Here is a 27323-nt window from a genome sequence, read left to right on the forward strand (position 1 = left end):
GGAGACATAATTTGCATATCATAGAATTCATTTATTTAATGTCTAATTTGATTCATTTTCCTGTATATTCTGTGGTGTGCAACCATTACCACTATCTTCTAAAATCATTACCCCCCTCCAAAATGCCACTCATTAGCAGTCACTCTTCATTTACCCAAACTCCCATTCTTAGCCCTAAGTAACTACTTTTTTTTTTTTTTTTAAAAGAATGAGCATGAGTGGGGTTAGGAGGGAGAGGAGCAAAGAAGAGGGAGAGAGAATCTTAAACAGGCTCGATGCACAGTGTGGACCCTGATGGGGGGCTTGATCTCATGACAGTTAGACCACAACCTGAGCCAAAATCAATAGTTGGATACTTAACTGACTGAGCCCTCCAGGTTCTCCTTAACCCTAAGCAACCATTTGTTTGTCTCTAATTTGTCTGTTCAGGACATCTTATATACATGGATTCTGTGGCCTTTGTGGACGGCTTTTTTTGCTTCATAGACTTTAATTTCATCCACGTTGTAGCATGTATCAGTACTTCATTTCTTTCTATGACCAAACAATCCATATCATATTTATCAGTTCATCAGTTGAAATACATTTAGGTTATTTCCATTTTTTCATCATTATGAATAATGTTGCTGTTAACATTAGTGTAATTTTTGTGTGGACATATGTTTTCATTTTTCTTGCATAGATACCTAGGAGTGGAATTGCTGGGTCTAATACACTAACTGTTCAAACTTTATTTTTTAATTGAAGTATGGTTGATACACAATGTTAATTTCAGGTGTACAACATAGTACATTTGACAACTCTACACATTACGCAGTACTCGTAAGTGTAGCTACCATTTGTCCCCATACAATGCTCTTACAATACCATTGACTATATTTCTTATGCGTTACCTTTCACCCTGATAGCTTATACATTCCATAACTGGAAGCCTGTACCTGCCAGTACCCTTCACCCATTTTACCTGTTCCCCAATCCCTCTCTGATCTGGTAACTATAGTTTGTTTTCTGTGCTTATGGGTCTAATTTTGCTTTTTGTTTCTTTGTTTGTACATTTTATTTTTAGATTCCACATAGAAGTGAAATATTGTCATGTTTGTCTTTGTCTTTCTGACTTATTTCATTTGGCATGATACCTTCTTGGTCCATCCAAGACCAAGAAATGGTCTTTGGAAATGGCAAGATCTCATTTGTTGTTGGAAATGGCAAGATCTCATTCTTTTTTATGGCTGAGTAATATTATATATATGCCACATCTTCTTAACCCATCATCTATGGATGGACACTTCAGTTGCTGAAGTGTCATATATATACATACACACACACACATATATAAAATATAAATATATATATTTATATATATATATATATTTATAAATTTATATTTATATATATATTAAATATATATTTATATTTATATATTTATATATATATTTATATTTTGGTAAATAATGCTGCAGTAAACACAGGGGTGCATATATCTTTTTGAATCAGTGTTTTATTTGGGTAAATATCCAGTAATGGAATTACTGAATTGCAAGGTATTTTCATTTTTAATTTTTTGAGAAACCTCCAGTCTGTTTTCTATGGTGGTTGCATCAACTTGTGGTCTCACAAACAGTCCATGATAATTCTTTTTGTCTATATCCTCATGTTTTATTAATTTCTCTTTCTGATATTTTAAAATTCGTGTATAGAAATGGAACAAATTCTCTATATTAATTTTGCATACCCTGTGAATTTACTAAATTCATTTATTCTGATAGTTTTTTTTTTTTGATAGAGTTTTGAAGATTTTCTATGTATACTATCCGATCATCTGCAAATTGTGACAGGTTTGCTCTTTTCTTATCAATTTGGATATATTTTCTTTTTCTTGTATGATTGTTCTGGTTAGGACTTCCAGTACTATGCTGAATGAAAGCTGAGACTAGACCGCTCTCTCTTGTTACTTATCTTAGAGGAAAAACTCTCTCTCTCTCTCTCTTTTGAACTGTTGAGTATGATGATGGCCATGGGTTTTTCCATACATGCCTTTATTATGATAAGGTTCCCTCTACACCCACTGTGTTGAGAGTTTTTTATCATGAGTGGATAATGGATTTTGTCAAATGTTTTCTGTACTTATTGAAATGATCATATGATTTTCATCCTTTACTTTGTCAATGTGGTGAATTATGTGGATTGATTTGTGAATATAGAACCAACCCTGCATCCCTAAAATAAATCCTAATTACTCTTGAGGAATATCTTATTAGTGTATTGTTGAATTCAGTTGGCTAATATTTAGTTGAGGATTTTTTATATCCATGTTCATCAGGGATATTAGCCTATAGTGTTTTTTTTTCCCAAATTTTTATTTAAATTCCAGCTAGTTGGCATACACTATAATATTGGTTTCAGGTGTAGGATTTAGTGATTTAGGATTTAGTGATTCAATACTTAAATTCAACACTTGGGGTCAATCACAAGTGCCGTCCTTAAATCCCCATTACCTATTTAACCCATCCCCCCTACTCACATCTCCTCCAGTAACCATCAGTTTGTTCTCTGTAGTTAAGTGTCTGTTTCTTGGTTTTCTTCTCCTTCTCCCGCACCCCACCCCCACAGGTTTGTTTGTTTTGTTTCTTAAATTCCTAACCACAGCAATCAGACAAAGAAATAAAAGGCATCCAAATTAGCAAGGAAGAAGTTAAACTTTTACTATTTGCAGATAATGACCTAATACTCTGTATAGAAAACTCAAAAGACTTCACCAAAAAATTGCTAGAACTGATACATGAATTTAGTAAAGTTGCAGGATACAAAATCAACCTACAGAAATCTGTTGTATTCCATAATGAAGCAGCAGAAAGAGAAATTAAAGAATTGATTGATCCCTTTTACAATCTCACCAAAAAAAAAAAAAAAAAAAAAAAAAAAAAGAAAAGCCATAACATACCTAGTAGTAAACCTAATCAAAGGAGTAAAAGATCTGTATTCCAAAAACTCTAAGACATAGATGAAAGAACTTGAAGCTAAAGAAATGGAGAAACAGTCCATCCTCATGGATTGGAAGAATGAATATTGTTAAAATGTCTATGTTACCCAAAGGAATCTACACATTTGATGCAGTCCCAAAGTACCACCAATATTTTTTTCACAGAGCTAGAACAAATAATCCTAAAATTTGTATGGGACTACCAAAGACCCTGAATAGCCAAAGCAATCTTGAAAACAGAAAAGCAAAGCTGGAGGCGTCACAATTCCAGACTTCAAGTTATATTACAAAGCTTTAGTGATCAAGACAGTATGGTACTGGCACAAAAACAGATCAAAAGAACAGAGTAGAAAACCCAGAAATGAACCCACAAATACACGGTCAATTAATCTTCAACAAAGCAGGAAAGAATATTCAAAGGAAAAAGTCTCTTTAACAAATGGTGTTGGGAAAACTAGACAGCACCGTGCAAAAGAACGAAACTAGGCCACTTCCTTACACCATACACAAAAATAAATTCCAATAGATGAAAGACCTAAATGTAAGACAGAAAACCATTAAAATTCTAGAGGAGAAGACAGGCAATAATCTCTTTAACATCAGCTGTAGCAGTTTTTTTCTAGATAGGTCAGGTGAGGCCAAATAAAAAGCTTCTGCACAATGAACAGAACAATCAACAAAACTAAAAGGCAATCAATGGAATGGGAGAAGATACTTGCAAATGACCTAACTGATAAAGGGTTAGTATCCAAAATGTATAAAGAACTTAGACAACTGAACACCCAAAAAATAAATAATCCAGTTAAAAAATAGTCAGAAGACATGAATAGACACGTCTCCTTATCCAGTAGGAGAATAGATCTCTCCTTCTCCAAAGGAGACCTACAGATGGCTAACAGACACATGAAAAGGTGTTTCATGTCACTCCTCATCAGGGAAATACAAATCAAAACTATGATGAGATACCACCTCTTACCTGTCAGAATGACTAAAATTAATAACTTAACAACATGTTGGTGAGGATGCAGAGAAAGGGGAACTTTTTTACATTGTGGTTAAGAATGCAAACTGGTGCAGCCACTCCAGAAAACAGCTTGGAGCTTCCTCAGAAAGTTAAAAAAAAGAACTACCTACAACCCAGCAATTACACCACTAAGTATTTATCCAAAGGACACAAAAATGTTGATTTGAAGCAGTACATGCACTCTAATGTTTATATCTACACTATTAACAATAGCCAAATTATGGAGAAAGAGCCCAAATGTCCACTGACTGATGAATGGAGAAAGAAGTGATTATCTATCTATCGTCTATCTAACTATCCACCTCCCTATCTATCATCTATCTCTCTATTAACCTATCACCTACCTACCTATCATCTATTTCTCTGATAATGGGATATTACTTAGCCATCAAAAAGAATGCAATCTTGCCATTTGCAGTGACATGGATGGAGCTAGAGAGTATTATGCTAAGTGAAAGAAGTCAGAGAAAGAAAAATACCATACAGTTTTTAAAAGATTTTATTTATTTGTCAGAGAGAAAAAGAGTGCACAAGCAGGGGGGGCAGCAGGCAGAGGAAGAAGCAGGCTCCCCCGCAAGAAGCAAGAACCCCGAGCAAGAAGCCCAGGGCAGGACTCAATCCTAGGACCCTATGGTCATGACCTGAGTCAAAGGCAGACTCTTAACCCATGGAGCCCCCAGGTGTTCCATATAATTTTGTTTTTATGAAAGGTCTTTGGCTTTGGTATCAGGGTAATGCTGGCCTTGTATAAGGTACCTGTATATTCTTCCAGAATGGCTGCATCAGTTTGCATCCCCCCAACAGTGTAAAAGGGGTCTCCTTTCTCTGTATGCTTGCCAACATCCGTTGTTTCCTGAGTTGTTAATTTTAGCCATTCTGATGGGTATGAGGTGATATCTCATGGGTTTAATTTCTGTTTCCCTGATGATGAGTGATATGGAGCATCTTTTCATGTGTCTGTTGGCCATTCACTCATATGATGAGTGATATGGAGCATCTTTTCATGTGTCTGTTGGCCATTCATATGTCTTCTTTGGTGAAATGTCTATTCATGTCTTCTGCTCTTTTCTTAATTGGGTTATTTACTTTTTGGGTGTTGATTTTGATGAGTTCTTTATAGATTCTGGATACTAGCCCTATGCAAGTATCTTCTCCCATTCCATTGGTTGCCTTTTAGTTTTACTGATTGTTTCCTTCACTGTGTCCTTTATCTTGATGAGGTCCCAACAGTTCATTATTTCTTTTGTTTCCCTTGACTCTGGAGATGTGTCTAGTAAGAAGTTGCTGCAGCCAAGGTTAAAGAGGTTGCTGCCTGTTTTCTCCTCTAGCATTTTAATGGTTTCCTGTCTTACATTTAGGTCTTTCATCTATTGGAATTTATTTTTGTATATGTTGTAAGGAAGTGGTCTGATTTCATTCTTATGCATGGTGCTGTCCAGCTTTCCCAAAACCATTTGTTAAAGAGACTTTATTCCCTTGGATATTCTTTCCTGCTTTGTTAAAGATAAATTGACCATGTAGCTGTGGGTTTTCTTCTCATTCTTTTCTTCTGGGTTTTCTACTCAGAAGATCTATATATCTGTTTTTGTGCCAGTACCATACTGTCTTGATCACTAAAGCTTTGTAATATAACTTGAAGTCTGGAATTGTGATGCCTCCAGATTTGCTTTTCTGTTTTCAAGATTGCTTTGGCTCTTTTTAAAATATTAAATTAAATTTTATTTTTTTGGATTTCAAAAAAATTAAATTCAATTAATTAACATATAATGTATTATTTGTTTCAGAGGTACAGGTCTGTGATTTGGTCTTATGTAATACCCAGTTCTTGTTATAACACATACCCTCCCCAATGTCGATCACTCAGTTACCCTGTTCTTCCACAACCCTCCAGCAACCCTCAGTTCGTTTCCTGAGATTAAGAGTCCCTTATGGTTGCCTCCCTCTCTGGTTTCATCTTGTTTCATTTTTCCTCTTTTCCCCTGTGATCCTCTGCCTTGTTTCTTAAATTCTACATGTCAGTAAGATCATAGGATAATTATCTTTCTCTAATTGACTTATTTTGCTTAACATAATAGCTTCTAGTTCCATCTACATTGTTGCAAATGGCAAGATTTCATTTTTGATGACTGTGTAGTATTTCACCATTCACACACATTTGTGCATGTGTGTGCATGCGCATACACACACACACACATACACATATATCTTCTTTATCCATTCGTCTGATGGACATCTGGGTTCTTTCCATAGTTTGGCTATTGTGGACATTGTTGCTATAAATATTTGGGTGGAGGTGTCCCTTCAGGTCACTGCATTTGTATCGTTGGGATAAATACCCAGTAGTGAAATTGCTTGTAGGGTAGCTCCTTTAGATATAAGGTTAGGTTTTGTATCTTAGACTTTTCTTCTTGAGGAAGGCCTGTATTGTTAATACTTCCTTCTCATGACTGCCTTTGCTGCATCCTGAAGGTTTTGGACTGTTGTGTTTTCATTTTCATTTGCTTCCATGTATTTTTAAAAATACATGCTTTCCATGTATTTTTTCCAAGTATTTAAAAAATTTCTTCTTTAATTTCCTATTTAACCCATTCATTCTTTAGTAGGATGTTGTTTAACTTTCATGCATTTGTGGTCTTTCCAATTTTTTTCCTGTGGTTGATTTCATGTTTCATAGCGTTGTAGTCTGAAAAAATGCATGGTGGGATCTCAGTCATTTTGTACCAATAAAAGCCTGATTTGTGGCCCACTATGTGATCTCTTCTGGAGAATGTTCTATGTGTACTTCAAAAGAATGTATATTCTGATGTTTTAGGATGAAACGTCTGAATATATCTGTTAAGTCCATCTGGTCCAGTGTGTTATTCAAAGCCATCATTTCCTTGTTGATCTTCTGTTTAGATGAATTGTCCATTGTTGTGAATGGGGTGTTAAAGCCCCCTATTATTATTGGGTTATTATTAATGAGTTTCTTTGGCTGCTCCCAAGTTGGGGACATAAATAGTTAAAATTGTTAGATGTTCTTGTTTATTATGATATGGTGCCCTTGTTCATCTCTTGTTACAGACTTTGGTTTAAAATCTAGTTTGTCTAATATAAATATGGCTACTCCAGCTTTCTTTTGATGTCCACTAGCATGATAAATTATTCTCCACCCTCTCACTTTCAATCTGGAGGTGTATTAGGTCTAAAATTTGTCTCTTGTAAGCAGCATATCCATGGGTCTTTTTTTTTAATTCATTCTGATTCCATATGTGTTTTGATTGGAGCATTTAGTCCATTTACATTCAGAGTAATTATTGATAGATATAAATATAGTGCCATTCTATTACTGGTTAAGTCATTATTCCTATAGACTGCCTCTGTTTCTTTCTAGTCTTTGTTGCTTTTGGTCTCTTTCCCATTCAAGGGGTTCCTTTTAACATTTCTTGCAGAGCTGATTTAGTGTTCATGAACTCCTTTAGTTTTCATTTGTCTCTTTATCTCTGCTTCTATTCTGAATGACAGCTTTACTGGTTAAAGTATGCTTGACTGCATATTTTTCCCATTTAGCATGTTGAATATACCATGCCAGTCCTTTCTGGCCTTCCAGGTTTCTGTAAACAGGTCTGCTGCTAACTTTCTGTGTTTACTATTGTAGGTTGGGAATCTTTTGTCCCTAGCTCCTTTCAGAATTCTCTTTTTCTTTGCATTTTGCAAATTTCACTATGATATGTCTAGCTGTTAACCTGTTTTTGTTGGTTTTGAGAGAAGTTCTTTATGCCCCTTAGATTTGAATGCCTGTTTCTTTCCCCCAGATTAAGGAAGTTCTCAGCTATAATTTGTTCAAATAAACCTTCTGCCCCCTTTTCCAACTCTACTCTTCTTCTTCTGGAATTCCTATGCTACAGATACTATTGCACTTTCTAGAATCACAGAATTCCCTAAATCTACCTTCATGATCTAATAGTCCCCCCCTTATTTTCAGGTTCATTATTTTTCATAATTTTGTCCACTATATCACATATCCATTCCTCTGCTTCTTCCATCCTCACTGTGATTACATCCAGTGTAATCTATGCTTCTTTCAAGCCCACTTGCATTCTTATGACTGTTGCTCTAAGTTCTTGTTCAGATGTATTGCTTATATCTCTTTTGAGAAAATCCCTGGCTGTGATTTCTTATTCATCTTTCTTTTGGGGAGAATTCCTCTGTCTTATCATTTTTTGTGTTCCTGAGAGTAATGCTATAGTGAGAAGGGCTCATAAACTGTCCAGGGCCTGATACTTTGGTAAGTGTTTCTGGTATATGCTGTGTGTACTCTGCTGTTGTGTTTTGGCTGCTCTTTCCCACAGGCCAGTCCTATGCAGAGTTCCTCCTTGCTTATAGTGCCGAATATTTGGACCTTTAACTAGATGTGCTTTGATTTGTTTCTTAAATAAGCCTGGTTATGAAAAACAAAAACAAAAAACAAAACCCTGATCTAAAAAAGAAAAAAAGAAAAGGAAGAGCAATAACAAAAAAACCCAAACAGACAAACATGAAACTCTAAGCCTGATTCCAAAGAAAAAGAAAATGTGGGGGAGAAATACCTGATCCCAAAAAAGAGAAAAGGTATTAAAACAAACAAGCCAAAAAAACAAGAAATAGACAAAAAAACTATAAGTCTGATTCCAAAGAGAAAAAGAAATATAATAAAGGCTGGTTCTATTTTCACCAGAACTGAAGCTAACACTTTGGACCACTCTCTCATAAGTAGGCTTGGTGCATGTGGGGTACCAGTGTTGGTCTTCTGGGGGAGCACCTGCTGTTCTCCCTCATAGTCAGACCTGCCTAGTAACCAGGCACTTGCAGGACTTAGTGGGTGGGTGGGGGTTGTTGTAGTGGCTCCCACCTCCACTGAGGGAGAAAATGGTACCACCTCACTCTTTCCTCCTAGGATAGGGGATCTTGTACCTACTATTGTCTAAGAAGTCCTCACAAAAGAGTAAACAATCTCCCTTCTTGTGTCCTAGGCTTTTGTCAGATCCCTGCCCTTGCCTCATTTGTGCCTAGGGCTGTTGGTGTGCCTGGCACCACAGCTCTCCTGCCTTTTATCTCTGGAGTGCAGCTGGGGTTCAAAACTCCAAATCCTAAATGATCTGGCATGGTATAGACTTGCTCCCCTCTTCCATCAGAGAGCCTTGCTGTGTCTGGTCCTGTTTCCTCCCAGAAAAACAGTCATATACCTGCACAGGTGCCCAGAATCTGTGGTGAAGCACAGTGAAAAGCTGCAGTCAGGCTTTATGTCCTTTGTGTGCATCTCTTTCCCCTGCAGATGACAGGCTGCTTGATGGCACCTGCAGGGGCTTTTGTCCTTGGAGAGGCAATATACCCTTTTCCAAATGTACACCTGGAAGGGGAATGTTTTCTCCCAGTGTGACCCAGAGGATCCTTATACCATGCTTTCCACTCCCAGGCCTGAGGTGTCCTCTTTTTTTTTTTTTTTTTTAAGAAGCACCCACCATGTCTCGACTCCAATGAAAGTCAATCAGTTTCAAAACCTCAGAATTTGAGCTCCACACACTGCTTGCAGAAATTTGCAATACTTAGTTCCTTTCAACTCCCTACTCACTGGTTTTGGAGAGGTGTTTTTCTTTTTTTTTTTTCTTAAAGATTTTATTTATTTATTTGATAGACAGAAATCACAAGTAGGCAGGGAGGCAGGCTGAGAGAGAGGAGGAAGCAGGCTCCCTGCTGTGAGCAGAGAGCCCGATGCGGGCTCCATCCCAGGACCCTGGGATCATGACCTGAGCTGAAGGCAGAGGCTTTAACCCATTGAGCCACCCAGGTGCCTCTGGAGAGGTGTTTTTCTTTTTTTTTTTTTTTTTTTTTTTTTTTTTTTTTTTTTTTTTTATTTTTTATAAACATATATTTTTTATATACATATATTTTTATCCCCAGGTCTGTGAATCACCAGGTTTACACACTTCACAGCACTCACCAAATCACATACCCTCCCCAATGTCCATAATCCCACCCCCTTCTCCCCAACCCCCTCCCCCCGGCAACCCTCAGTTTGTTTTGTGAGATTAAGAGTCACTTATGGTTTGTCTCCCTCCCAATCCCATCTTGTTTCATTTATTCTTCTACCCACTTAAGCCTCCATGTTGCATCACCACTTCCTCATATCAGGGAGATCATATGATAGTTGTCTTTCTCTGCTTGACTTATTTCGCTAAGCATGATACGCTCTAGTTCCATCCATGTTGTTGCAAATGGCAAGATTTCATTTCTTTTGATGGCTGCATAGTATTCCATTGTGTATATATACCACATCTTCTTGATCCATTCATCTGTTGATGGACATCTAGGTTCTTTCCATAGTTTGGCTATTGTGGACATTGCTGCTATAAACATTCGGGTGCATGTGTCCCTTTGGATCACTACATTTGTATCTTTAGGGTAAATACCCAATAGTGCAATTGCTGGGTCATAGGGCAGTTCTATTTTCAACATTTTGAGGAACCTCCATGCTGTTTTCCAGAGTGGCTGCACCAGCTTGCATTCCCACCAACAGTGGAGGAGGGTTCCCCTTTCTCCGCATCCTCGCCAGCATCTGTCATTTCCTGACTTGTTGATTTTAGCCATTCTGACTGGTGTGAGGTGATATCTCATTGTGGTTTTGATTTGTATTTCCCTGATGCCGAGTGATATGGAGCACTTTTTCATGTGTCTGTTGGCCATCTGGATGTCTTCTTTGCAGAAATGTCTGTTCATGTCTTCTGCCCATTTCTTGATTGGATTATTTGTTCTTTGGGTGTTGAGTTTGCTAAGTTCTTTATAGATTCTGGACACTAGTCCTTTATCTGATATGTCGTTTGCAAATATCTTCTCCCATTCTGTCAGTTGTCTTTTGATTTTGTTAACTGTTTCCTTTGCTGTGCAAAAGCTTTTGATCTTGATGAAATCCCAGTAGTTCATTTTTTCCCTTGCTTCCCTTGCCTTTTGCGTTGTTCCTAGGAAGATGTTGCTGCGGCGGAGGTCGAAGAGGTTGCTGCCCGTGTTCTCCTCAAGGATTTTGATGGATTCCTTTCGTACATTGAGGTCCTTCATCCATTTTGAGTCTATTTTTGTGTGTGGTGTAAGGAAATGGTCCAATTTCATTTTTCTGCATGTGGCTGTCCAATTTTCCCAGCACCATTTATTGAAAAGGCTGTCTTTTTTCCATTGGACATTCTTTCCTGCTTTGTCGAAGATTAGTTGACCATAGAGTTGAGGGTCTATTTCTGGGCTCTCTATTCTGTTCCATTGATCTATGTGTCTGTTTTTGTGCCAGTACCATGCTGTCTTGATGATGACAGCTTTGTAATAGAGCTTGAAGTCCGGAATTGTGATGCCACCAACGTTGGCTTTCTTTTTCAATATCCCTTTGGCTATTCGAGGTCTTTTCTGGTTCCATATAAATTTTAGAATTATTTGTTCCATTTCTTTGAAAAAGATGGATGGTACTTTGATAGGAATTGCATTAAATGTGTAGATTGCTTTAGGTAGCATAGACATTTTCACAATATTTATTCTTCCAATCCAGGAGCATGGAACATTTTTCCATTTCTTTGTGTCTTCCTCAATTTCTTTCATGAGTACTTTATAGTTTTCTGAGTATAGATTCTGTGTCTCTTTGGTTAGGTTTATTCCTAGGTATCTTATGGTTTTGGATGCAATTGTAAATGGGATTGACTCCTTAATATCTCTTTCTTCTGTCTTGCTGTTGGTGTAGAGAAATGCAACTGATTTCTGTGCATTGATTTTATATCCTGACACTTTACTGAATTCCTGTATAAGTTCTAGCAGTTTTGGAGTGGAGTCTTTTGGGTTTTCCACATATAGTATCATATCATCTGCGAAGAGTGATAATTTGACTTCTTCTTTGCCGATTTGGATGCCTTTAATTTCCTTTTGTTGTCTGATTGCTGAGGCTAGGACCTCTAGTACGATGTTGAATAGCAGTGGTGATAATGGACATCCCTGCCGTGTTCCTGACCTTAGCGGAAAAGCTTTCAGTTTTTCTCCATTGAGAATGATATTTGCGGTGGGTTTTTCATAGATGGCTTTGATGATATTGAGGTATGTGCCCTCTATCCCTACACTTTGAAGAGTTTTGATCAGGAAGGGATGTTGTACTTTGTCAAATGCTTTTTCAGCATCTATTGAGAGTATCATATGGTTCTTGTTCTTACTTTTATTGATGTGTTGTATCACATTGACTGATTTGCGGATGTTGAACCAACCTTGCAGCCCTGGAATAAATCCCACTTGGTCGTGGTGAATAATCTTTTTAATGTACTGTTGAATCCGATTGGCTAGTATTTTGTTGAGTATTTTCGCATCTGTGTTCATCAAGGATATCGGTCTATAGCTCTCTTTTTTGGTGGGATCCTTGTCTGGTTTTGGGATCAAGGTGATGCTGGCCTCATAAAATGAGTTTGGAAGTTTTCCTTCCATTTCTATTTTTTGGAACAGTTTCAGGAGAATAGGAATTAGTTCTTCTTTAAATGTTTGGTAGAATTCCCCCGGGAAGCCGTCTGGCCCTGGGCTTTTGTTTGTTTGGAGATTTTTAATGACTGTTTCAATCTCCTTACTGGTTATGGGTCTGTTCAGGCTTTCTATTTCTTCATGGTTCAGTTGTGGTAGTTTATATGTTTCTAGGAATGCATCCATTTCTTCCAGATTGTCAAATTTATTGCCGTAGAGTTGCTCATAGTATGTTCTTATAATAGTTTGTATTTCCTTGGTGTTAGTTGTGATCTCTCCTCTTTCATTCATGATTTTATTTATTTGGGTCCTTTCTCTTTTCTTTTTGATAAGTCGGGCCAGGGGTTTATCAATTTTATTAATTCTTTCAAAGAACCAGCTCCTAGTTTCGTTGATTTGTTCTATTGTTTTTTTGGTTTCTATTTCATTGATTTCTGCTCTGATCTTTATGATTTCTCTTCTCCTGCTGGGCTTAGGGTTTCTTTCTTGTTCCTTCTCCAGCTCCTTTAGGTGTAGGGTTAGGTTGTGTACCTGAGACCTTTCTTGTTTCTTGAGAAAGGCTTGTACCGCTATATATTTTCCTCTCAGGACTGCCTTTGTTGTGTCCCACAGATTTTGAACCGTTGTATTTTCATTATCATTTGTTTCCATGATTTTTTTCAATTCTTCTTTAATTTCCCGGTTGACCCATTCATTCTTTAGAAGGATACTGTTTAGTCTCCATGTATTTGGGTTCTTTCCAAACTTCCTTTTGTGGTTGAGTTCTAGCTTTAGAGCATTGTGGTCTGAAAATATGCAGGGAATGATCCCAATCTTTTGATACCGGTTGAGTCCTGATTTAGGACCGAGGATGTGATCTATTCTGGAGAATGTTCCATGTGCACTAGAGAAGAATGTGTATTCTGTTGCTTTGGGATGAAATATTCTGAATATATCTGTGATGTCCATCTGGTCCAGTGTGTCATTTAAGGCCTTTATTTCCTTGCTGATCTTTTGCTTGGATGACCTGTCCATTTCAGTGAGGGGAATATTAAAGTCCCCTACTATTATTGTATTGTTGTTTATGTGTTTCTTTGATTTTGTTATTAATTGGTTTATATAGTTGGCTGCTCCCACGTTGGGGGCATAGATATTTAAAATTGTTAAATCTTCTTGTTGGACAGACCCTTTGAGTATGATATAGTGTCCTTCCTCATCTCTTATTACAGTCTTTGGCTTAAAATCTAATTGATCTGATATAAGGATTGCCACTCCTGCTTTCTTCTGATGTCCATTAGCATGGTAAATTCTTTTCCACCCCCTCACTTTAAATCTGGAGGTGTCTTCGGGCTTAAAATGTGTTTCTTGGAGGCAACATATAGATGGGTTTTGTTTTTTTATCCATTCTGATACCCTGTGTCTTTTGACAGGGGCATTTAGCCCATTCACATTCAGGGTAACTATTGAGAGATATGAATTTAGTGCCATTGTATTGCCTGTAAGGTGACTGTTACTGTATATGGTCTCTGTTCCTTTCTGATCTACCACTTGTAGGCTCTCTCTTTGCTTAGAGGACCCCTTTCAATATTTCCTGTAGAGCTGGTTTGGTATTTGCAAATTCTTTCAGTTGTTGTTTGTCCTGGAAGCTTTTAATCTCTCCTTCTATTTTCAATGATAGCCTAGCTGGATATAGTATTCTTGGCTGCATGTTTTTCTCGTTTAGTGCTCTGAAAATATCATGCCAGCTCTTTCTGGCCTGCCAGGTCTCTGTGGATAAGTCAGCTGCCAATCTAATATTTTTACCATTGTATGTTACAGACTTCTTTTCCCGGGCTGCTTTCAGGATTTTCTCTTTGTCATTGAGACTTGTAAATTTTACTATTATGTGACGGGGTGTGGGCCTATTCTTATTTATTTTGAGGGGCATTCTCTGAACCTCCTGAATTTTGATGCTTGTTCCCTTTGCCATATTGGGGAAATTCTCCCCAATAATTCTCTCCAGTATACCTTCTGCTCCCCTCTCACTTTCTTCTTCTTCTGGAATCCCAATTATTCTAATGTTGTTTCGTCTTATGGTGTCACTTATTTCTCGAATTCTCCCCTCGTGGTCCAGTAGCTGTTTGTCCCTCTTTTGATCAGCTTCTTTATTCTCTGTCATTTGGTCTTCTATATCACTAATTCTTTCTTCTGCCTCATTTATCCTAGCAGTGAGAGCCTCCATTTTTGATTGCACCTCATTAATAGCTTTTTTGATTTCAACTTGGTTAGATTTTAGTTCTTTTATTTCTCCAGAAAGGGCTTTTATATCTCTCGAGAGGGTTTCTCTAATATCTTCCATGCCTTTTTCGAGCCCGGCTAGAACCTTGAGAATTGTCATTCTGAACTCTAGATCTGACATATTACCGATGTCTGTATTGATTAGGTCCCTAGCCTTCGGTACTGCCTCTTGTTCTTTTTTTTGTGGTGAATTTTTACGTCTTGTCATTTTGTCCAGATAAGAGTAAATGAAGGGGCAAGTAAAATACTAAAAGGGTGGCAACAACCCCAGGAAAATATGCTTTAGCCAAATTAGAAGAGATCCAAAATCGTGAGTGGGGAGAAAGGGGATAAAAAGAGGTTCAAAAAGGAAGAAAGAAAAAAGAAAAAAAAAAAAAAAAAAAAAAAAAAAGAAAAGAATTTTTTTTTAAAAAAGAAAACACCTAAGAAAAATGTAAAAAAAAATATATATATATATTAGATAAACTAGTAAAAAATCGTTAAAAAAGAAAAAGGTAACAGTTAAAAAAAAAAAAAAATTTTACCCGAAGGCGAGAAAAAAAAAAAATGAAAAAGAAAAAATTAAATTAACTGCAAGACTAAAAAAAATCACAGGAAAAAAGCCATGAGTTCCGTGCTTGGCTTTCTCCTCCTCTGGAATTCTGCTGCTCTCCTTGGTATTGAAACCGCACTCCTTGGTAGGTGAACTTGGTCTCGGCTGGATTTCTTGTTGATCTTCTGGGGGAGGGGCCTGTTGTAGTGATTCTCAAGTGTCTTTGCCCCAGGCGGAATTACACCGCCCTTACCCGGGGCCGGGGTGAGTAATCCGCTCGGGTTTGCTTTCAGGAGCTTTTGTTCCCTGAGCGCTTTCCGTAGAGTTCCAGAGGACGGGAATACAAATGGCGGCCTCCTGGTCTCCGGCCCGGAGGAGCCGAGAGCCCAGGGCCCCACTCCTCAGTGCGCCCTCAGAGAACAGCGCCCAGTTACTCCCGTCTGCCTGACCTCCGGCCGCGCTCCGAGCTCACCGAGCCTGCGACCGGTTCAAGGTAACACGGAGCTGCGAGCTTACTGTCGGCTCTGTCTCTGTAGCCGGCTTTCCCGTTCCAATACCCGCAAGCTCTGCGACACTCAGACACCCCCGATCCTTCTGTGACCCTGCGGGACCTGAGGCCACGCTGACCCCGCGTGGGCTTCGCTCCGGTTTAGCCTCTGGAGCGATGTCCCTCCGCGGAACAGACTTTTAAAAGTCCTGATTTTGTGCGCGGTTGCTCCGCCGCTTGCCGGGAGCCGGCCCCTCCCCCCGGGGTCTATCTTCCCGTCGCTTTGGATTCACTTCTCCGCCGGTCCTACCTTTCAGAAAGTGGTTGTTTTTCTGTTTCCAGAATTGCTGTTCTTCTTCTCTTCGATCTGCCGATGGATTTTCAGGTGTTTGCAATCTTTAGATAAGCTATCTAGCTGATCTCCGGCTAGCTGAAGCAGTCTCAGCTTGCTACTTCTCCGCCATCTTGACTCCTCTGGAGAGGTGTTTTTCTATGCAAACCTGATGCATACTCTCTCTCTCCCTCTCTTTCTTTCTCTATTCTCTCTGCAGAAAGGGCTCCCTCTCCACTGCAGTATCATGGCTTTTCTCTCCCCAGTTCAAGTCTATGTGCTTCATACTTGCCATGTTCTCTCCCTCTGACCATGCAGATCATTCTCCCAATCTTCAGATTCATTTCCTAGATGTTCCAAATGATTTGATGTTAATCCAGCTGTGTTCAAATGATGAGGCAATCCCAGGATGATCCTACTACTCTTCCACTTTAACTCCTCTCTCCAAATGCCCTTTTAAACTGTGGCTTTAAACTAATGTGCTCATGATCCCTCAGACCTATGCTTCTCAGTGTAGTTCACAGCATCAGGCATGGTGGTTCCTTTTGTTACTGTGTCTTCATCTCTCTTGCTGTTCTCTGTGTGGTCCATCTTTTGAAGCTGTTAAGTCAGCCCTTAGTTATTCTTTGAAAAAAAGTTGCTTTATAAATAGGTATAGATTTAGTTTGTGGAAGAGAGGAGTTCAGGGTCTTCCTATGTTGCCATCATAACCATATCAGCTTGGCCTGAACTCAGTTGTCTTTCAGGTCTTTGTGATTGTGCAAGCTATTAAAAATCACATGATCACTCAAGAGGAAAAACATTTGACAGAATTCAAAATCTACTCATGATAAAAATTCTCACCAAAGTGGATATAGCAGGAATATACCTCAGCATAATAAAGGTCACATATGATAAGCTGACAGCTAACATCATTCTCAATGTTCATGAAAGGCTGAAAACTTTCCCTCTGAAATCAGGGAACAAGGATGTTTACTCTTGTTACTTTTCAACATAGTATTAGAAACAGTTAGGCAAGAAAAAAAAAAAAAGAATCCAAATTGGGAAGGAAGTACATCTGTTTTTAGATGACATATTATATGGAGAAAATCCCAAAGACTCTGCCAAAATAATATTAGAAGTAATAAACAAATTCAGTAAAGTGGCAAGATACAATAAATATACAAGAATCAGTTGTTTTCATATATTAATAATGAACTATCAGAGAAATTAGGAAAGCAATCCCCTTGTAATTGCACCAAAAAGAAAAAGTACTTAGGAGTAAATTAACCTAGGATGTGAAGTATCTGTACAGTGAAAACAACAAGACATTGACAATGGAAATTGAAGACATAAATAGAAAGTTTATGCACAGAAGACTTAATATTGTTAAAATGTCTGTACTGTCCAGAGGCACCTGGGTGGCTCAGTGGGTTAAAGCCTCTGCCTTCAGCTCAGGTCATGATCCTAGGGTCCTGGGATTGAGACCCACATAGGGCTCTCTGCTCACAGCGGGGAGCCTGCTTCCTCCTCTCTCTCAGCCTGCCTCCCTGCCTACTTGTGATCTCTGTCTGTCAAATAAATAAATAAAATCTTAAAAAAAAAAAAAAAAGAAATGTCTGTACTACCCAAAGGAATCTATAGACTCAGTGCGGTCCCTGTTAAAATTCCACAGAAATAGTAAAAGCAATCCTAAAAATTGCATGGAACCATAAAAGACCCTGAATAGCCAAAGCCATCTTTAGAAGGAAAAATAAAGTTAGAGATATACTGCCTGACTTCAAACTATATTACAAAGCTGTAGCAATGAAAACAATATGGCTTCAACATAAAAACAGAGACCCAATTAATGAAATAGAATAGACCAGAAATAAATGGTCCATGCATATATGGTCAATTTATGACAAAGGAACCAAGAATATATAATGGGGAAAGAACAGTCCCTCCAATAAATGACACTGGGAATACTGAAGTGCCACATGCAAAAGAATGACACTGGACAAGTATCTCACAGCATATGTGAAAATTACTGCAAAATGAATTAAAGACTTGAATGTAGGACCTGAACCCATAAAACTCCTAGAAGAAAACGTAGGTGGTAAGTCCCACAACATTGGCCTTGGCAATGATTTTTTAGGTTTGACACCAAAAGCAAAGGCAATAAAAACAAAAATAAACAAGTGGAACTATAGCAAACTAAAAAGCTTCTGTACAGTAATGGCAACTATCAAAAAGATGAAAGGGCAGCTTAAGGAATGTATTCACAATCATATAGCTTTGATAGGGGTTAATATCTAAAATATATAAAGAACTTTTACAACTTAATAGCAAAAAACCCCAAAGAGATTTAAAAGTGGACAGAGGATGCATATAGACATTTTTCAAAGGAGACCTACAGAAGACCATTAAGTATATGAAAAGGTGCTGAACTTCACTAATCGTTCAGGGAAATGCAAATAAGAACTACAGTGAGATCAACTCACACCTATTAGAATACCTACCATCAAAAGGACAGGAGATAACAAGTATTGACAAAAATGTAGAAAAAAAGGGAACTTTGTGCATTATTGATGGGAACACAAATTGGTGCAGTCACTATGGAAAACAGTATGGAGATTCCTCAAAGAAATTAAAAATAAGATTACCATATGGTCCAGCAATCCCAATTCTGGGTATATAGCTGAAGAAAACGAAAATAGTCTTTGAAGAGATGTCTACACTCCTGTGTTTATCACACCATTAATAATATAACAGTAGTTGAGACATGGAAACAACCTAAGTCTCCATTAATGGTTGAATGGTTAAAGATGCTTTGGTACCTATATACACTGGAATGTTTTTCAGCCTTAAAAAGAGAGAAATGCTGCCATTTGCAACAATACCAGTGGACTTGGAGGGCGTTATACTAGGTAAAAGAAGTCAGAGAAAAACAAATACCATATAACTTTCCTTATATTTGGGATCTAAAAAATCTGAAATCATTGAAACAGAATATTCCGGTGATTGCTAGAGTTGGGGAGTTGGGGGGAAGGTGGTCAAATGGTACAAACTTCTATTTATAATATAAATAAGTTCTGGAGAGGCAATATACAATATGATGACTAGTTAACGATACTATATTACGTATTTGAAAGTTGCTAAGAGGATAGCTCTTGAAAATTCTCATCACAAGAAAAAATTATAACTATGTAAATGGGTGTTAACTAAACTTATTATGGCAAATATTTTGCAATAGGTACATGTAGGAAGTCATTATATTGTACCCCCTAAACTGATAAAATGTTACATGCATTCATATCTACATAAACTGGTAAAATATGTTTTTTACATTTTCCAAAAGTATATATGTCTGGATTTGATTTGCTGGCATTTTGTTATGGACTTTTCTTTTTAAATAAAAACTGGTTTCTAGTTTTATTGTTATGTAATATCTTTTCTGGTTTGTTATCAGGGTAAGACTAGTTGCATAAAATGAAATGAGACGTTTTCCTTTCTCTTCTATTTTGTGAAGGATTGTGTAGGCTTCATACTATTTATTTCTTAAATATTTGATAGAATTTATCAATGAGCCCATAGGACATAGGATATTATTTGAGAGGTTATAAATACAAATTCCAATTGTTCGTAGTTATAGTGTTATTCAGATTCTATATTTCCTCTTGGATCAGTTTTGGTAATTTGTATCTTTCAAGGAATTTGTACATTTTATCTAGATTATCCAATTTATTGGTATAAAATAGTTCATACTATAGTCTTATTACTTTAGTTTCTATAGTATATGTTGCATTGTCCCTTGTTTTATTATTGATATCCTTAATTTGTATTCTTCTTTTTCTTGATCATTCCAGCAAAAGACTTGTGAATTTTATTTATCTTTTTAAGGAACTAACTTTTGGTCATAGATTTTTAGAAATATTGCTTGTCAGCTTTCTATGTCATTGATTTTTCTGTTCTATATCATTTCCTTTATTTTAATTAGTTTGAGTTTAGTTAATTTTCCTGTTGCCTAAGTTTTAAGTTTCAGCTGTAAGCTTTGATTTTATACTTCCTGTTTTAATTATAAGCATTTAAAGTATAAATTGAAGTATAAATTTAAAGTACAAATGAAACACTGAGCTTCGCTTCACAAGTTCTGATATGTTTTCAGCATCATTTTGTCCAAAATATTTTTTAAAAATTTTATTTATCTATTTAAGAGAGAGAAAAAGAGAGAGAAAGAGAGAAGAAGAAGAGTGAGTGCACAAGCCACAGGGAGAGGGAGAGCAGGTTTCCCGCTGAGCAGGTAGCCTGATGCGGGGCTTGATGCAGGACTCTGGGATTATGACCTGAGCCAAAGGCAGATGCTTGATCAGCTCTGCCACTCAGGAGCCCCTGTCCAAAATATTTTCTAATAATTCTTGTGATTTCTTATTGATTATGATTTTTTTTTAAGATTTTATTTATCTTAGAGAGAGGGAAAGAGAGAATCTCAAGCAGACTTAGTGCTGAGTGCGGAGCTAGATGCAGGGCTTGATAACACAACCCTGAGATCATGACCTGAGCCAAAATCAAGTCTGAAGCTTAACCAACTGAACCACGTAGGTGCCCCATAGTTTAAGTATGCCATTTAATTTAATTTAATAAATTTAATTAAGTATGCCATTTAATTTCCCAATAGTTTGCATGGTTTAAATTCTTATAAACTTATTGGGAGTTGTATGGGCCTGCACATAGTATCATGAAAATCCATTGTGTTCTTGAAAAAAACCATATTTTCTTGTGTTCTTTGGTGTAGTTTTCTATAAATGTTGGTGAGGACTGAAATGACTGAAATCCAGATCTTTTGTTTTTTCTACTTTGAAAGCATGACTCTTTTTAAGGGTCTCTACTGATTGTTCCCTACCTTTAGCAAGGTCTTTCCAGCAGATGAATTCATGAGTGATTTCCAGCCATGTGTAAACTATAAGAATTCCTTGTTTACAGCTTCCCACTGATTGTATTTTCTCCGGATGTTCTTTACTTATCTTCATGATGTTTCACATTACACATGCACAGGTTAATACTTGGCCCCAAAACTCAAGAGAGCCTTATGTGAATTTCTGAAGTCATTGTTTTATATGTAGTTCTGATATTTTTGTTCACAAAATTCTAACCAATCTGGCTTCTCTGAACTCTCAACTTTGTAACCTTAGTCATGGAAATTACTGGGCTAATATTTTGGATCTCAACACTCTTTCACAGTCTGGTACTTCCCTCCATGTAGAAATAGAGATAGTAAGGATTAGTTATTTTGTTTCAGTTCTCACGTGCTATATAGTTCTGTGATGCCCATTATTCAATGTCTGAACATAGTTGTTTCATATTTTTTGCTCAGTTTTCTAGTTATTTATAACATGATGATAATTATGGGCCTTATTTCCCTCATATGGCCAGAGCCGAAGTATCTGCTTGCTCTTTCTTTTCATTCCTTCTTTCCTTTCTTTCTCTCTTTCTGTCTTCCCTCCCTCCCTCCCTTTATTCTTTCCATTCATTCTTCCTCCTTTCCTCCCTTCTCCAATTCCTTTTTCTTTCTTTCCTTCACTTCCTTTCCTTTTAAAGTTATTAGCCCATCCTTTTAGTGCTATTTTACACAAAGGAACAATTGTCAATTAATGCATTAGATAACATAGGTTTCCTCTTCTATTGTACTGTTTGTTTTCCTAAAAGGCTGACTGCAAGCTATGTGTACATGTTCATGTTGATTGACAGGCTTCACTTTAAAGAATTAGGTAGGTTAGGTCTTTTGATGTCTGTGCTTGGAGTCTCCCTAGAACCTCTACTGATAAGATCACATCCAATCTTTTTTTATAGCGTTCCCCTAGGGATATTCTGGGCCACAGTTTTCTCTGGTCTCATTATCCTTTAAAATTGTTATCACTGGTTTGCTCATAGTTTTCTATCTTGTTCTCAGCCTTCCTGAATTATTCCCTTTAATACCTCCACACCGTCATTTCCGTGGCATTTGGGGAGAGAGTGGGAGGCAAATATACATGCTCATTGTATCATTCTTAGCTAGGTGCCTTTTTTTTTTTTTGAAAATTTTATGATAAACATGTTATTTAATAAAAGGTAAATTAAATTTTTACTGATTAAAATACATCCACTCTGCAGCAGTCGGTTAGCTCAGTTGGTTAGAGCGTGGTGCTAATAAAATACATCCAGTCTGTTCCTATGGCTTAATGTCTGTTGAAGGAATAAGTAACCATCTTGATATAAATCACTTGGAAGTGAACGGAAGCCTAAAAATGATTCAGATTATTTCATACCATCTGGTTATTGGTTTTTATTTATTTCATTTTGACTTTGCATGGGGTGCTATAAAAATACAGGTGGTTCCCAACTTAAGATGGTTTGATAATAATGTGAAAGTAATATGCATTCAGTAAAAATTGTACTTTGAATTTTGATCTTTTCCCAGGCTAGTGATATATGCAGTATGATACCCATGATATTGGGGAGAAGCAGTGAAGCACAGCTCCAAGACAGCTACACAGTGTTGGGGATAAACTATCAATACACTTATAACCATTCTGTTTTTGTTTTTGTTTTTTACTTTCAGCACAGTAGTCAATCTATTTTACCCATCCCTCCACCATACCTTTGGCAACCAGCAATTCTCTGTATTTAAGAATCTGGTTTTTTTATTTGTTTCTCTTTGTTCTGTTTCTTTAATTCCACAGGATTTCACCCTTTTTTGTGAAATGGAGTTTGTACTAATTTTTTCCAACTATACTTTAACATAAGTGTTCTGAGTATGTTTAAGGTGGGATAGGCTAAACTATAATGTTAGGTAAGTTAGGTGTTTTGAATGCTTGTGATTTATACTATTTTTAGCTATAGGTTTATTGGTACATAACCCCATTGTAAGTTGAGGAAGGTCTGTAGTCATTAACTTAAAAAAAAGATGGCTGGGCTCTACAGATAAAAGTAGTTCCACAGAGGGGCTCCTGGGTGGCTCAGTGGGTTGAGTCTGTGCCTTTGGCTCAGGTCCTGATCTCAGGGTCTCGGGATTGAACCCCACAGTGGGCTTTCTGCTCAGTGGGGAGCCTGCTTCCCACCTCTCTCTGTCTGCCTCTCTGCCTACTGTTGGGCTCCCCACCGAGGGGAGGAGGCTCCCGGGCCAGCCAGAGGCCTCTCCTTGGGGCTGAGCAGGATGGCGAGTGTCCCGAACCTGGAATGCACCCACAGAAGACACCAGGCTCGGGAGATCTGTCGAAGCAGGATCTCGCTTTATTGAGCAGGGCAGCGACTTATATGGGGTGAGGGAAGGGAAGTGAGGTCAGCAAAGTGGGGGACAATGGGGATGTGCCGAGTGGGCGGGAGTTGGGAGAGACACGCCCTGCAGGGGGTGGAGGCTCGCGGGAAACAGAACTGATGGGAAACCGAAACCGCCACTTTGGCGCCTTTGTGGTCGGCCATGTGGGTTCCCGATCCGGAAGAGAAGGCCACCCGGCGCCATCTTAGCCTCTTGGGGCCCAACAGCCTACTGGTGATCTCTCCCTCTCTGTCAAATAAATAAATAAAATCTATTTTTTAAAAAAGTAGTACCACATATTTAGAATTATACTTTTGCTTTTTGACTGAATTTGACTATACATGTATATGGTAGACAAACTAAAGTTTATTGTTATATTTGTGGCTGGATTGCCCATTTTTCTGATAGGTACAAGAGTAAGCCTCAGGATGACTTTGAAGATCCCAGAGATGTTCAAGCCATCAAGGAGGCTCAGTTGTATATGGGAGACTTCAATCTGAAGACAGCCGCAGACTATAAGATACCCGAGCACATGAGAATAAATGCTGCCAAGAAGGAAGAGGAACTGGGACACCTAGACACCCTGGTACTTACCCACAGCTTTCATGACAATGAGAGGCACCCTGAGGTTTTAGTGGAATTCTTCTGAAATCACCCATTTCACTAGATGGTCCATAAGGATTTATAGGCATAAAAAATTAAAATGGAAAAGATCTTCATAATTATTTAGAATGCCTCCTTTTTACAAATGAGGAAACTGAGGCCCATAGAGGACAAGAGATTTATTTGTGATTATTAGCTAATATGGCAGAAACAGCTTTCAAGTTAATTACTTGGCTTAATATGTTTCACAGTGAAAGTACTATATTTTGGAGACTTTGAATTTCTGATATTCAAACATGTCTTTGTTGGATATAGATTTTGGTTGCTGTGGATTGCCAAAGACTTAGGAAAAAGGCTGGCTATTGTTTAGCCTTTTTCTTTTTTTAGGACTTACAAAATTGTAGGTGTCTGATAATAACCAATTAACATATTCCTTTTTAAAAATTTTATCTGTATTCTGAAATTTTGGATGACTGGCAAATTGTAGTTAAAAAAATTTCCTCTATAATGCTGGATGGAATATGATAAATGAAATAAGAATTACCTTAGATGAACAGAGATGATGGACAGGTATGATATCTTGAACTATATTACACTGAAATCCATCTTATTAAAATAACAGCATAAAATAATGTAGAGCACACTATTCTACAAGTCAGATCAGAATTCTGTTCCCATCTCTGCCACTTAATAGCCATGTAAACTTTGTGGTCATGTAAATCTCCCTAAGCCTTGGTTACATTATCTGTAAAAGGTGTATTAATACCAATTAATAACAAGACCTATTTAGTCTGTCTCATAATGTTAGTGTGAAGGTCACAGTCAATAATAAATGGTCATTATGTCATTGGCTAAATTAAAAAACACTAAAGTATCAAGTTGTGGTTTTTTTTTGAAATAGCATATTATTTATTCCCCTTCCCTTTGGCCAGTGTTTAGGTATGTGTGGTATTTGGAAAATGAAAAAGAAAGTGTCAGTGTGTCAAGAGGGTTCTTCAAAGGGTGAGCCTTATAGTCATCAGGTTGCCGTAGATTTGTTTTTAAGATTCTCAGTCCTCTACGTGCTTCAAAGAGGTCCTCCATTCACACAGGTGCTGGATTTTGAGTTTACATCTTTTTAAAAAAAATTTTATTTATTTTAAAATTTCTTTCCAGTGTTCCAGAATTCATTGTTTATGTACCAAACCCAGTTCTCCATGCAATATGTGCCCTCCATAATACCCACCACCAGGCTCACCCAACCTCCCACCCCCCTGCCCCTCTAAAACTCTCAGTTTGTTTCTCAGAGTCCACAGTTTCTCATGGTTCATCTCCCCCTCCAATTTCCCCAAATCCCTTCTCCTCTGCATCTCCCCATGTCCTCTGTGTTATTCCTTATGCTCCAAAAATAAGCGTAACCATATGATAATTGACTCTCTCTGCTTGACTTACTTCACTTAGCATAATCTCTTCCAGTCCCATCCATGTTGATATAGAGGTTGGGTATCATCCTTTCTGATGGAGGCATAATACTCCATAGTATGTAATACTCCATAAGGAAGACTGCATCTTCCTTATCCATTCATTTGTTGAAGGGCATTTTGGTTCTTTCCAGTTTGGCGACCGTGGCCATTGCTACTATGAACATTGGTGTACAGATGCCCCTTCTTTTCACTATATCTGTATCTTTGGGGTAAATACCCAGGAGTGCAATTGCAGGGTCATAAGGAAGCTCTATTTTTAATTTCTTAAGGAATCTTCACCCTGTTCTCCAAAGTGACTGCACCAACTTGCATTCCCACCAACAGTGTAAGAGGGTTCCCCTTTCTCTACATCTTCTCTAACACACATTGTTTCCTGTTTTGTTAATTTTGGCCATTCTAACTGGTGTAAGGTGGTATCTCAATGTGGTTTTGATTTGAATCTCCCTGATGGCTAGTGATGATGAACATTTTTTCATGTGTCTGTTAGCCATTTGTATGTCTTCATTGGAGAAGTGTCTGTTCATGTCTTCTGCCCATTTTTTGATGTGATTATCTGTTTTCAGTTTACATCTTAATGCTTTAAATGTTTATTCTTAAGTGTGTAAAACATCTCTATTTTGTTACAGTGTTCTTGCTTCATAGGTAATAATCATACAGGTAAGTTTTGTAAGACTGCCTGGAAAAGTGTATTTTTTTGAAGTATAATATTCAGTTGTTATGTTAGTTTCAGGTATATAGTATAATGACCCAACATATCTATACATTACTCTGTGGTCAACACAGTGAGTATTGTTATCATCTATTACTAAACAACATTACTACTATCTTAGTGATTATATTCCCAATGCTGTACTTTTCATCTCTGTGACTTATTTGTTTTCTAACTAGAGTTCTGAACTTCTCAATACCAATGTATTTCACCCTTTCTCCAACCCTATCTCTGGCAACCAGCAGTTCTCTGTATTTAAGAGTCTGGTTTTTTAATTGTTTCTCTTTGTTTTGTTTCTTAAATTCCACAGGAACGAAGTCATATGGTATTTGTCTTTCTCTGAGTTATTTCACTCAGCATAATATACTCTAGGATCATCCATGTTGTCACAAATGGCAGATCTTACCTTTTTAAAAAATTAACATATAATATATTACTTGCTTCTGGAGTACAGGTCTGTAAATCATCAGTCTTACACAATTCACATCACTTACCATAGCACATACCCTTCACAATGTCCATAATCCAGCCACCCTATCCCTCCCTCCCCACCTCCCAAAACCCTCAGTTTGTTTCCTGAGATTAAGAGTCTCTTAGAGTTGTCTCTGTCCCTGGTCCCATCTGTTTCATTTTTTTCACTCCCTACCCCCCACAACCCCCTGCCCTGCCTCTCAAATTCCTCATATCAGAGAGATCATATGATAATTGCCTTTCTCTGATTGACTTATCTCAATTAGCACAACACCCTCTAGTTCCATCCACATCACTGCAAATGTCAAGAGGTTGTTCTTTTTGATGGCTGCATAATATTCTACTGTATATGTATACCATCTCTTCTTTATCCATTCATCGGTTGATGGACATCTAGGTTCTTTCCACAGTTTGACTATTGTGGACATTGCTGCTATAAACATTCGGGTGCATGTGCCCCTTTGGATCACTACATTTGTATCTTTAGGGTAAACACCAAATAGTGTGATTGGGTCGTTAGGGTACTTCTTTTTTCAACTTTTTGAGGAAGCTTAATGCTGTTTTCCAAAGTGGCTGAACCAGCTTGCAATTCCCACCACCAGTGCAGGAGGGTTCCCCTTTCTCTGGATCCTTGCCAACACCTGTCATTTCCTGACTAGTTAATATTAGCCATTCTGACTGGAGTGAGGTGGTGTCTCATTGTGGCTTTAATTTGTAATTCCCTG

At 37.7% G+C, this 27323-nt stretch overlaps 1 protein-coding gene across 8 annotated transcripts in view; it reads left to right on the forward strand.

The window, feature by feature from the left end:
- The window catches only part of CFAP44 (cilia and flagella associated protein 44), a 159593-nt gene that overhangs the window by 92523 nt on the left and 39747 nt on the right, over positions 1-27323 (forward strand). For 7 of the 8 annotated variants that reach the window (XR_009351137.1, XM_059164104.1, XM_059164106.1 and 4 more), the window contains one exon: positions 23761-23938. The exons of the other annotated variant lie outside the window; for it this stretch is intronic. Coding sequence is in view for 6 of the 7 variants with exons in the window: in XM_059164104.1 (XP_059020087.1) it covers positions 23761-23938 (178 nt within the window). In the remaining variant the exon portion in view is untranslated. The remainder of the gene's footprint in view (positions 1-23760; positions 23939-27323) is intronic. 8 annotated transcript variants of the gene reach the window in all.

This window comes from Mustela lutreola, chromosome 2, assembly GCF_030435805.1.
Source record: "Mustela lutreola isolate mMusLut2 chromosome 2, mMusLut2.pri, whole genome shotgun sequence".
In the NCBI taxonomy this organism is placed as follows: domain Eukaryota; kingdom Metazoa; phylum Chordata; class Mammalia; order Carnivora; family Mustelidae; genus Mustela; species Mustela lutreola.